Source organism: Malania oleifera, chromosome 6, assembly GCF_029873635.1.
Source record: "Malania oleifera isolate guangnan ecotype guangnan chromosome 6, ASM2987363v1, whole genome shotgun sequence".
Lineage (NCBI taxonomy): Eukaryota > Viridiplantae > Streptophyta > Magnoliopsida > Santalales > Ximeniaceae > Malania > Malania oleifera.
In genome coordinates, this window is record NC_080422.1 from 103688150 (window position 1) to 103700768 (window position 12619).

General features: G+C 36.6%; 1 protein-coding gene across 2 annotated transcripts; it reads left to right on the plus strand.

Annotated features, from left to right (window-relative positions):
- Positions 1 to 525: 525 nt before the first annotated feature.
- On the plus strand, positions 526 to 12332 carry LOC131157637 (uncharacterized). Of its 2 annotated transcripts, none has more exons than XM_058111938.1 (5): positions 526 to 1055; positions 10361 to 10617; positions 11247 to 11337; positions 11759 to 11825; positions 11928 to 12332. In XM_058111938.1, the coding sequence occupies exons 1-5, from the start codon at positions 1000 to 1002 to the stop codon at positions 11979 to 11981; spliced, it is 525 nt and encodes a 174-aa protein (XP_057967921.1). In that variant the 5' UTR covers positions 526 to 999; the 3' UTR covers positions 11982 to 12332. The 2 variants fall into 2 exon arrangements, with proteins under 2 accessions (XP_057967921.1, XP_057967922.1); XM_058111939.1 differs by having other exon boundaries at positions 531 to 1055; positions 10356 to 10617.
- The last annotated feature ends 287 nt before the right edge of the window (positions 12333 to 12619 follow it).

The window sequence follows — 12619 nt, forward strand, 5'->3', positions numbered from 1 at the left end:
TTAAATAAAATTTATTACCTTCTTCCCAGAAATATAAAAAAAAATGCTTTTATTTTTTTCTTGAACTTTGGAAGAGGTTAGTGTTTTCGAATTTTTTTTTTTAAATCCTAATGACAAGTAGAAGTTAAATTGATATACCTTAAATTTTGAGAATTAATATTAATTTCCAATATTTGAGTTATGGATTTGATTTTGGAGTTATTGTATTTAGAACATAAAAATTTCATTCTTAATAGTATTTTATTTTAATATATTATAAAATTTTAATTAAATTATTATTGGCTCATTTGACCAATGACCTATTTTTTTTTTTTTATCACTAAATGTAACAAAACATTACAATCAACCTGAACCCAGAGCCTCAAAATTTGACCAATGACCTATTGATTGAATTAGAACATTCGAATTTTTATTGAGTCAATAATAAGTCAAATTTAATAACATTAATTTTATTTTAAAAATATTAAAATTAAATATTATTTTACTACACTAATTATATATTCTCAATTCATGAATTAATATTGTAATCAAAACATATCTTCTTAGGTCACTAAAAAATGCTACCCTTCTTTTAATTAATTAATAGATTGAGATTAAACATTCAATTTTTATCACTTCAAACGCTCCCTGACAATAGACAATGTAGCTTTGGCCTTCTACATTTTTAATTAATTTTCGCAGGGGAAAGACAGAAAGCGGCACAGGAGTAGACGTAGACGGCGACAATCCCTTTGGCTGAAACCAAAGGGTCATCTATCGATTTCCAGACGCATCTGCTGGTTTTCACGTCCGATCTGGTCTCCAATTCCATCTCATCTCCGTGTGCACACACGTATGCGCTCATCCGCGCGCGCGTATCGCTATAGGAAGCCATAGATTTCTCGGATTTTTGAGGAATCCTAATTTTATCTGGAATTCGGAGCCCTTTCTCGTCATTCTGATTGGACTCGATGTTTCGCTGTCGCGATCTGCTTCTCAACCGATCTATTTGAGCGTAGTATGATATCTGGTCTTTCTATTACTGCTTGGATCTATCAGCTTGTTGCATGCATGGGGTAAGTACTCGGGGTCTGCTCTACGTTGGGTTGTTTTTGCATGATTTTATTGTGCTCAATGAATGTTTGATTTCTAGTTTTGGCTTTGGTGTCTTTTTTTTTATTATTAATTTTACGGCGTTTAGTGGAAAATGAATGTTTGAGCTAAAACTGCGGACTTTTTAGGTACTTTTTCCTGATGATGATAGATATGTTCTATTTAGGGAAGATTTTCCTTGAACGCATATGTAGAACAACAGAGTTAGGAAGACATAAGTGCGAGAGTTAAATTTGTGAAGTATTCTATAATGATAATAGTATCAGGAAAGTTTCCTTATTGGAAAACAACTTTGTAGAGGGCTTAACTTCATTTTAATTATTTATTATGCAAGTATTCTTTCCTCTCACAGAAACAAACAAAAAATTTATCTGAATTTTGTGAGTGCGTTCTGTTGACGGCAATAAATCGGAAAACGATTGGGAACTGAAAATTCTAAATATCAAATTGGTCTATAAATTGAGTAAGGTAGATATTGAAGCCCAGCTTTTATAGTCCCATAAATCAGAGGAAGACAAAGATTGAAGATGCAGCATGGAACTAAATTTGAAGAAATCCTTTGAAAAGATGTGAAGCTTAGAAAGTTTATGTTGAAATATTGGGTTTATAGTCAACTATCCTTGTAATTAACTTTGGGATTCTTTCTTATTCTAGAGACAATGTTGTTGTCCAGTGGGTGTGGACAAATTCATTATACGTGTAGCTTGATTCTAGGAATAATAGCTTGATTACAAGATTTACACCTCTGACCCATCTATATATGTGCTGTACGAATTCATTGAGAAAGTGTGAAAAAACAAATATTCTTCTCAAACTTTGTTTTTCAAGTTGGTATTAGAGCAGTTCTCAAAGGACCTCTCTTTTTTTCTGATCGTGTCGTCCATTGACGCCACACCGGAAGAACTTCGAAACTTGCTCATGTTAGTATGAGCAAATCGGATTTTGAAGCATCTAGGAACAAATTTGCTTCTATCATTGTTCAATCGAAGGTTTATCCTTCAACGCAGGGATTGTACTTAATCAGACAAATTATGACTTGCGGTCTTAACTCATGTAGGTGCATATTGCAGAGAAGGAGAAACTCTCTTCTTCATTCATAGAAACTGACAACCACCTACCGAGAAGGATGATCAATATGAAAAATGGTATGCAGACAATCAAAAGGTCAAGTGATGATTGCTGATGTCTATGTCCCCAGAAATTATGAAACGATACATTCGCTTACGCGTGATATTTGGAAAGCTCTTTTCAAAGATTTTTATGATGGAGCAGATGAGTTACAAGTTTTTGCCTTAAATAAAAAAATTTTCTCTGGTAAACAGAACGACACGGTACTCTTTGTGTATTATGGAAAAGTGACCGAGATTTTTGGTGAGTTGGATCATTGTGATCATGGTTTTAAATCGTGGTAGCGGGTAGCGTAACGTAACGGTAACGGGTGTGACAGGAAGCAGGAGTAGTGGATGTTACATAATGGGAAACGGGTGTAACGTCCGTGAATTTTTTTTGAAGCACGCACAATCTTGTGCATATTAGCGTACTTGCATGTTTTAAGCTTTTAGCCCTTCTTAGAAAGAGTTTTAATGTATTTTGGATCCTTTAGTTCATGTAACTAAGTTATTTAATAAGGGCAACAAGTTTACATTTGTTTTAAACCACCATTGATAGAAAAATTATGTGTGTGTGCGTATTTATACTTCTCATTGTTCTTATATGTGATAAATTCTTATGTGTGCTAAATTAATTAATAAAAAAAAATACATCATACACTCTATTAATCTATTTGACACATAAGACATGAATCCTAACAAGTTAGTATTTTGAAATTGTTAATTAATGCATTTATTGTGAGTATTGAAAGAAACAATAAATTTGTATCATTGTCATCCTCATTATATTCTTTTCCTCCTCTTGCCACTAGGTATATTGAGAATGATTTATGAAAGAGAGGGAAAAAGTGAGAAGAAAAAGTAAAAAATAAAATAATTTTTTGGTGTAACAGTCATGTAGCGGTTACTTAACAGCCGTAGTAGCATTTATGTAACGGTCGCGGTCCGTAACGGCCGCTGCGGTTGTGATTTTTCTTCCCACCGATTTCGTGGTGTGTAACAGTATCGGTAACCCAAAAAGCCGTTATGTAATGGCATTACGTAACGGTTGCGGCCTTATTTAAAACCATGATCATGATAAGGTGATTATGGTGAGTGAGAAAGATGTTGAATCTTATCGAAAATCAGGTCAGTAATAAAGGGTGCATATTTTTCTTGCAGGATTAGATGGTGAATTTGAACAAATCTATGGTAAAATTTTGAGAAAGGTTCCTGTTCCTGAATTAGAAGAATGATTATACGCTGGTCCGCTGTGAATTTGTTCGACGCGTAACGATGAATGGAGACCTTGAAAAATTTGAAGTTTCAACCATGGTGGCTCGAAATTGGCCTCCTCAAAACCAGCAGGACCGAATAAAGTCCAGCCATCATAGTGACAATCGCCAATAAAAGTAACAAACCAACATGATCCACTCAAGGTAGTGACTTTGGATGGACCCCAAACATCAAAATGTATAACCATAAAAGGAACTGAACTTTTATTCAAAGTTAATGGAAATGAAGCATGTTGGCTCTTTGCAAGTTCACAAACATCACATTTGAAACTAGCAACATCAAATTTTGCAAATAAATTAGGAAATAATTTCTTGAGATAACCAAAAGAAGTATGCCTCAGATGTTGATGGCATAACAAGATGTCAGATTTTTTCTTTTCCTCCTCAAAACCATAAGACAACGGTTCTTTGGAAAATTGAAAAAAGATTATAGTTCTAAGATGGAACAATTAAAACAGAATCTAAATTCAAAATATCAGTGAGGGGCAAGGATCCTTCCCCTATAGCTGGGGTCAAAGTACCATTGGCAGTGGAAACAGACATTTGTGAAGATAGTTAAAGGGTTGAGACCTGTCTAGAATCAAATGTCATTTGATCTGTAGCAGCATAATCAATTATCCATGCATTATTAAAAACAAGTGTAGACATATTTAAAATCTTACCACCATTACTTGCAACTGATGCCAATGCCGAGACCTTTTCAGCAACCTCATCTTCTGCCTTTGTTTCAACAATCCTAGCAGTAGAGGTCTTCTTGGGATTCCTCTTCCGAAGATCATGACTATGATCCCACCATTCTAGATACCCCATAAGTTCAAAGCATCAACTTTTGGTATGATTAGTTTGATCACAATGAGTGCATTTATAGGTGGATTTGTTGGCACCATTATTTGTCTTGTTCCATCTTTGAAGTATAATCTTTTGTCAGTTTCCCAAATAACTGTTGCCTTATTTTGTGTGTTTTAAGGACATCCGAACATGGCAGACAATTGGTTGTGGTGTTGTATTACCTGGACTTGGTGTCAGAGTTTAGACAAGTTGGGTCAAGCTTTGAAGATGGATGTTTTTGAGGGGGAAAAGAAAAAAGCTGACATCTTGTTATGGCATCGACGATTGGGGCATACTTCTTTTGGTTATCTCAAGAAATTATTTCCTAATTTATATGCAAAATTTGATGTTGCTAGTTTCAAATGTGATGTTTGTGAACTTGCAAAGAGCCAACATGCTTCATTTCCATTAACTTTAAATAAAAGTTCAGTTCCTTTTATGGTTATACATTTTGATGTTTGGGGTCCATCCAAAGTCACTACCTTGAGTGGATCATGTTGGTTTGTTACTTTTATTGGCGATTGTCACTATGATGGCTGGACTTTATTCGGTCCTATTGGTTTTGAGGAGGCCAGTTTCGAGCCACCATGGCTGAAGCTTCAGATTTTTCAGGATCTCCATTCATCGTTGTGCGTCGAACAAATGCACGGTGGACCAGTGTTTAACATTCTTCTAATTTAGGGAACAGGTTCCTTTCTCAAAATTTTACCACGGATTTGTTCAAATTCACCATCTAATTTTGCAAGAAAAATATGCACTCTTTGTCGTTGAACTAATTTTCGGTAAGATTCAACATCTTTCTCACTCTCCATAATCATCTTATCACGATGATCTAACTCACCAATAATCTTGGTTACTTCTCCATAATACACAGAGAGTACTCTGCCGTTTTGTTTGGCAGAGAAAATTTTTTGATTTGAGGCAAAAACTTGTAACTCATCTGCTCCATCATAAAATTCTTTGAAAAGAACTTTTCAAATATCACGTTTAGTGGGTAAGCGAATGTATCGCTTCATAATTTCTGGGGACATAGACATTAGCAGCCATCGCTTGACTTTTTGATTGTCTGTGTACCACTTTTCATATTAATTATCCTTTTCGGTAGGTAGTTGTGAGTTTCCACAAATAAAGTAGAGTTCCTTCTTCTCTGCAATATGCATCTACATGAGTTGAGACCACACATCATAATTTGTCTCATTGAGTATAATCCCTACGTTGAAGGATGAAACTTCAGATTGAACAATGATAGGAACATATTTGTTCCTAGATGCTTCAAAAGCATGTTTCGAAGTTTTTCCGGTGTGGCTTCAATGGAGGACACGATGAAAAAGAGAGCGCTCCTTTGGGAATTGCTCTGATACCAACTTGAAAAACATAGTTTGAGAAGAATATTTGTTTTTCCACACTTTCTCAATGAATTCGTACAGTACATATATAGATGGGTCAGAGGTATAGATCCTATAATCAAGTGATTGTTCCTACAATCAAGCTACACGTACAATGAATATGTCGAACACCTACTGGACAACTACATTGTCTCTAGAATAGGAAAGAATCCCAAAGTTAATTACAAGGATAGTTGACTATCAACCCAATATTTCAACACTCCCCCTCAAGTTGGTGCATAGATATCACACATGCCCAACTTGCCCAAAAACGTTGAGAACACTCAATTTGAAACTGCTTTGGTGAGGATATCGGCCAGCTGATCCTCTGATCGAATGTTAGGCAACTCCACAATTCGTTTATCGAGCTTCTCCTTAATGAAAAATTTGTCTACCTCTACATGCTTTGTACGAGCATGTTGAACCGGATTATGGGCAATATCACATGTTGCTTTATTGTCACAATATAGTCGAATTGGTTGCCTAGGCGAATAGCCCAAATCCCTCAAGAGAAGCTTTAGCCATAACACTTCAAAAACTTCAAGTGCCATACGTATAAATTCAGCTTCCGCACTTGATTGTGCAACAACATTTTGTTTTTTGCTTCTCCATGTAACAAGATTATCACTTACAAAGGTGAAATATCCTGAAGTAAATCGCTTGTCATTTATTGCTCTAGCCCAGTTAGCATTAGTATATGCTTCCACGCTTTGACAATATATATTTTTAGTGAACAAAATTTCCTTTATAGGAGCCGACTTTAGATACCTCAAAATACGCATAACATCATTCATATGTTGTTCTCTAGGATCATGCATAAATTGGCTAACAATACTCAGTGCATGGGCAAGGTCAGACCTTGTGTGCCCTAAGTACATCAATCTTCCTACAAGTCTCTAGTATCTCCCTTTATCAATTGGTACCTGATTAGACTCAACACATAACTTCAAACCTTCTTCCATTGGTGTATCAGCTGGTTGACATGTTGACATACCAGTTTCTTGTAACAAATCTAAGACATATTTCCTTTGAGTGAGAAAGATCCCTTTATCGGGACACTTCAATTCCAAGGAAAATTTTCAAGGGACTGAGGTCTTTCATTTCGAATTCTTTGGACAAGTAACTCTGTAGTGTTTTCCTTTATTCATGATCGTTTTTTGTGACTATCACGTCATCTACATATACGATAAGTGCAGTGATTTTATCTTGTCGTTTCTTTAGGAATAAAGTATGGTCTGAATTGTTGTGATGGTAGCCAAAGGTTATCATAGCCTTTGTGAACCTTACAAACCATGCTCTTGGAGATTGTTTCAACCTATACAATGATTTCTTTAACTTGCACACCTTCTGACTATGTATTTCTGGTATCATGCTTCCTGGTGGGAAATCCATGTAGACTTCTTTGGACTACTCACCCATTTAAAAATGCGTTCTTCACATCAAATTGTTGTAATGGCCAATCCAAGTTCGCAGCTAGAGACAACAATACTCGAACTGTGTTGATTTTAGCTACAGGTGCAAAAGTATCTCTATAATTGATCCCATAGATTTGGGTGTATCCTTTTGCAACCAATCTTGCTTTAAAGCGTTCAATTGTACCATCTGCTTTGTACTTCACAGTAAAAATCCACCGGCATCCAATTGGTGTCCTTTCTGGTGGACAATCAACAAGTTCCCAAGTTTATTTCTTTTGCAAGGATTTCCTTTCCTCATTCATAGCAGCTTTCCACCTTGGGTCAGCTAAGACTTCCTGCACACTGTTAGAAATAGATACAGTAGATACTTGATTACAAATGACTGATTTGATTTTGACAAATGATGGTTAGACACACAGTGACTCACAGGATATTTAACTTTACTAGAAGGATCGGGTTCATATGTGGGTTTAGGAAATACCTCAGTGCGACGCTATGGTAGCTGTTTTCTAACTAGTTTAGGAACATCCTTAGCAGGCTATTGGTTTGGTGTATCAGTTGCTTGTGGTGCGAGGGACTTAGACAAGGTGGAGCCACAACTTCAGTTTCTGGGTGTGCATCACCACTTTGGTCCAAAATTAAACCACTGAAATTCAATTCACCCACTTCTTGATTGGTTAACCCAAGTTGTGAGTGTTCATCACCACTAGCATCCAAATTTATACCACTTGTATCCAAGTTACCCACATCGAGGTTACCATGTTTAGGGAGTTTCCCTTCTTTAGAAATGTGAACATCATAGTCTAGAGTCTGAACTTCATCTTGGTACTCCCCCTGAAGTTTAGGCTCAGAGGAAAAATACATGGAGTCTTTGTGAAAAACAACATCCAAAGTAATAAACATTCTTTGAATTAAAGGATGATAGCATCGGTACCCCTTTTGATGAGTATCGTACCCAAGAAAGACACATTGCAGTGCTCAAGGTGTTAACTTGTTGCGCTGATGCTTATGAAGGTGTACAAATGCTACACAACCAAAGACATGAGGAGGTAAGTTTGGGACAATTGGGGCAACAATCGCTTTAGAAAGAGCTTGTGATGGTGTTTGGAAATCAATAGTGCTCAAGGGTACCCGATTGATCAAATATGTTGCAGAAGTAAGTGCTTTGCCCTAATAAGATAACGACATTTGAGCTTCTATCGATAAAGCACAGACAACCTCCAATAAGTGACAATTTTTTCGCTCAGCTACCCCATTCTATTGGGCTGTATAGGAGCAAATCCGTGGTGAAATTTTGAGAAAGGAACCTGTTCCTGAATTAGATGAATGTTATACACTGAGAGTGAGCCCTTGTTCAAAGCCACTTGAGAAAAGTACTTATTGCAAAAAGTTCTTAAATAAGTACAACACCAAAACAAGTATTTATTGCAAAAAGTACTTTCTTAAAACTGTTCTTGTAATTTTGAGGAGTTTTAATTCAATAATTAGTTCTATAGTTCCCTTTTTGTCTCTCTCTAGAATGACCTGTCGTGCGCAGGCCTCCTTGCGTCACCGCCGCTTCTTCTTCTTCTATCCACATATGCCATCAATAGCATCCTCCTCTTCCACCCTCGCGTTGCCACCTCGTCCACCTCTCCCACTCTCTCTCTCTCTCTCTCTCTCTCTCTCTCTCTCTCTCTCTCTCTCTCTCTCTAAACATCCCAAAGCTCAAGATCTCATCAGACATCACCAATCTCTTTGTGAATAACCCTAACAGAGAGTTAGATTCAATACTCTAGCATTAAATTCAAATACGCTGGTCGCTTTTCCCTTCACCTATACCAAAATGACGTCATCAGTGTGGTGTGAGGGGAGGGAGATCCTTTTTGTCACAAGCCAAACACTTCACTCTGTGTGAAGAAAATATGCCTTCACCTTACGGACATGTTCACAAGCATTGAATACAGAAGACATGGCAGTAAGCAAGCATGAAGTAAACATGAGAGTTGAGCAATACACATTACATCTCCATAGGTAACATGGGTTTAGTGAGAGGAAGAGAGTATAGGCTAAACTTGCTTACAATAGCAAGTGATTTGTGTATGATTGATGAACATTTACCCTCCCTCAATGAGCTTTTTATGTGATTCCTACTCTAGCACGAGGAAACATCACTATGTGGGAAGGAGTCACACTCCCCTTTTTTCCTGGGTGCCACATAACTTAAAGAACAAACCTTATAATGCTATTTAGATAGTCGTTACCAATGCAATGAGCACAAGTAGTCATAGGCAAGGCCCTGAGCAAGTTTGGCTTGTGGCATTCTCTGTGCCTTGTGGGTAGGCTTATTTGGCTATTTCTCCCTTTTAGAATTAATTTTTAAAAAGTTGTAATCGTAGAGCTAGCGTTGTCAAAAGCTCAGGGCATCCTAAAGGCGTGAAGACCTCTTATAGCTCATGGCTCTAGCACAGGTAATGTGAGGCCTTGGTAAAGAAATATGCTGTATTTTACAGAAAAAAGTGAACTAGTTTAGAAAACAATGAAAACCATTATCAAGTAAAGTTTATTGTTAAATCTGTACCCGCTGATCTACTAGGCCATAAAAGGGCTATCTTTCAAAACACAAACGCCATATGATCAAATAAGACTAATTTAAAAAACTTCCATGAATAATCTCTGAGATGAATGAAATCTCAGTTAATGAAAAAAAAAAGAAAAAAATCCAAAGATGCAGCAGGCAATAAATCTTGAGATGCTCAAAAGTTCAACAGATCATTACTCCTAGGCAATTGGCAAAAAATTCCTAAGGCTCGTTGAATCTACTTTTGTTGCCACTCTTTTGCAATGAAAATTCAATTATCACTTTATCAGTGCTTCAACTTCCTCATACACATCATCATTAAAGGCTAAAAGCAGATAATAGAGAGCAGCATAATAAACTAGCTTTTTCTAGGTTGTGTATGTTTTTGATTAAAGGCTATACTTTTGCTCAAAATTGTATGATTTTTCTACGTTGTGTGGATCAGTGAAATGTTGGTGCTAATATATCTGGCCTTAGTGTTGTGTTACTATTATTTATTGAATATATAGCTAAACCAGATTTTTAACAGAACAACATTGTGTATGTTTTTGATCAAAAGCTATACTTTTGCTCAAAATTGTATGATTTTGCTACATTGCGCGGATCAGTGACATGTTGGTGCTAATATATGTGGCCTTAGTGTTGTGTTACTATTATTTATTGAATATATAGCTAAACCAGATTTTTAACAGAACAGAGGTTGTCTTGGATGCTGTACTAAACCCACACCAATAATTGCTGTGGATGAGCCATCAAAGGGATTGAAAATTCAAGGGCGGACAGTGAAGAGAGGCAGCATTTCAGAAGATTTTTGGAGCTCCAGCACATGTGAGATGGACAACAGTGCGATTCAGTCTCAGAGAAGTATCTCATCCATCAGCACATCAAACCAGCCCACTAATCACTTCAGTGGTGGTGGTAGCACTGGTAGCAATTCTGAGTTTGTGAACCACGGCAAGTTTCAGTATCGTTTTTGTCACAAAATATTCAATAAATTGCAGAAACAAGAGGTTCTTGTTTTTAGCCATCATGTAGCATTGACATGAATGCATATCTCAATCTTTTTGGGTTTGTGCTGGTTTGGGTTTGTCTATTTTATAAATCTTTATTGCTGGATTGTCCGTTGTCGTATTTATATACCATATATATGTGGTAAAATGAAGTGTGTTGGAAAAATTATTTACCTAAAAAAGCATTGGAAGCTTAGTTGTCTTGCAATATCTTAGTGACAGGTGAACATATTAGTAAAGTATCTAATTGAACTTTTAGAGTGATAGTTACTTGTTTTCGTAGACTCACAAAGTGCATGTTGTGAAGTAGATATGTTGCCTTAACATATGTGCTTTCTGAACTGTCAAATGATATGGTGAGCAGTAAAAGCTTGAGTGCCTTTTGTGGATGTCAAGTTCGTTTCAAGTAGTTACAAGTATGGTGTCCTCTTGGGATGTCCTGCCCAGGCACAAAATTTGACATTATGTTGTTGTTGGCTATGGTAGTTGTGCCTTCTGACAATTTTTCATTCTTGTGATTTTTCTCATATATATAAGGTACGTTTTGTGTCATCAGCAATTGCATATTGGCAGGTCTTCTTCTCTGGAATCAAACTAGGCTTCAGTGGAGTGGAAGCAAAAAGCCTAATAACAACACTCAACAGATTCTGGAACCCAGAATAAGGTCTGTTATTGCATTTTTCTTTGTTAGTGGATAATATGAATTGTGAAAAAATCTTCTGGTTAATGGGACACAGGTATTCTTACTTCCCATCTGCTAAAAATCAATGTCCTAAATTTATTGGATTAGGAAAGATGAAGAATCTTATACTAGTTTCAAAGTGGGAACAGTTCCTGGAAATTTTATTTATTGAAATGTATCTAATTCTGAAGCATTAACTGTTATGAACCATTCCTTATAATTGTTTGGGGTGTTTTTTATGATGGGGGGATGTGGGTTCAAGTCATGCATGGATTTGGCATTTGCTCAGGCACTGGCAGTTTTGAATTGTGGAGATAGTTCTGATAGAAAATGCATGGTTGATGAGGTCGTCTTTGTTCATTTTATGCAAGCTTCAATATTTAAATGTGTATCATGCTTGCAGTTGGAATGCAACTTACGAAAGCTTACTTGGGACCAACAAGCGTTTCCATCATCCCGTTCCCCTTCCTGTAAGTTTAGTGTAATCTGGCAGTTTTGATGATCTATGCTATTGCGTTGTGTTTGAATAACTGTGAACTGTTTCTCATTCTTTATTTGGCTTCGTCTGACAGGAAATGATTGATTTTCTAGTGGACATATGGGAGCAAGAGGGGTTGTATGATTGAAGAGGCATTCTGGTTTATTGATTTTCTAGTGGACATATGGGAGCAAGAGGGGTTGTATGATTGAAGAGGCATTCTGGTTTCTTGTAACGTAGTGAGAATCCTCTCTGAAGTAAGTAGTACCCTTTAAAGGCTTTTGTGTGAAGCTCTGGAGGTTTGAGGGGAAAAAGAAGAAAACGATCAAGCAACAAAGAAAATTCCAAGTCAATTGTAATATTACACACTATTCAGTAATGTCTATCCAATCTGTTTCTTCCATTTTCCCGTTTCCCTTTTCTGTACATTCCTTTTGAGTGTGTTCCTCTATGGCATTCAAGCTATAAAATACAGGAGCAGCAACCCTTCCATTATTAACCTTGATATGTTTACTTGTGGTGTGGGCTTGATCCCAAGCGTGAACTGCAGGCTTTTTGCTCATCCAGAAAGAAAAAATGAATAATCAAAGTGCATGATGATGTATTTTATGCCTTCATTTATGGGCTTGTAACCTTGTAGTTTATGTAGAGTAAAAATAATTGGCAGGAGACGAGGACTTCATGGAAAGTGAAATGACAATTTGCCTATGGTTCCATTTTAATAGAAACTTGAAAATGGATTGGGGTTTTCAATCTGGTCAAAGTTTTGAAATATCTAGCAGTTTG

Bases quoted from the DNA above. Each gene is read 5' to 3' on its own strand.
- LOC131157637 (XM_058111938.1), top strand. From the start codon at position 1,000: ATGATATCTGGTCTTTCTATTACTGCTTGGATCTATCAGCTTGTTGCA. The intron at 1,056-10,360 runs GTAAGTACTCGG...TTAACAGAACAG, and splicing joins CAGCTTGTTGCATGCATGGG to AGGTTGTCTTGGATGCTGTA. The intron at 11,826-11,927 runs GTAAGTTTAGTG...TTCGTCTGACAG, and splicing joins ATCATCCCGTTCCCCTTCCT to GAAATGATTGATTTTCTAGT.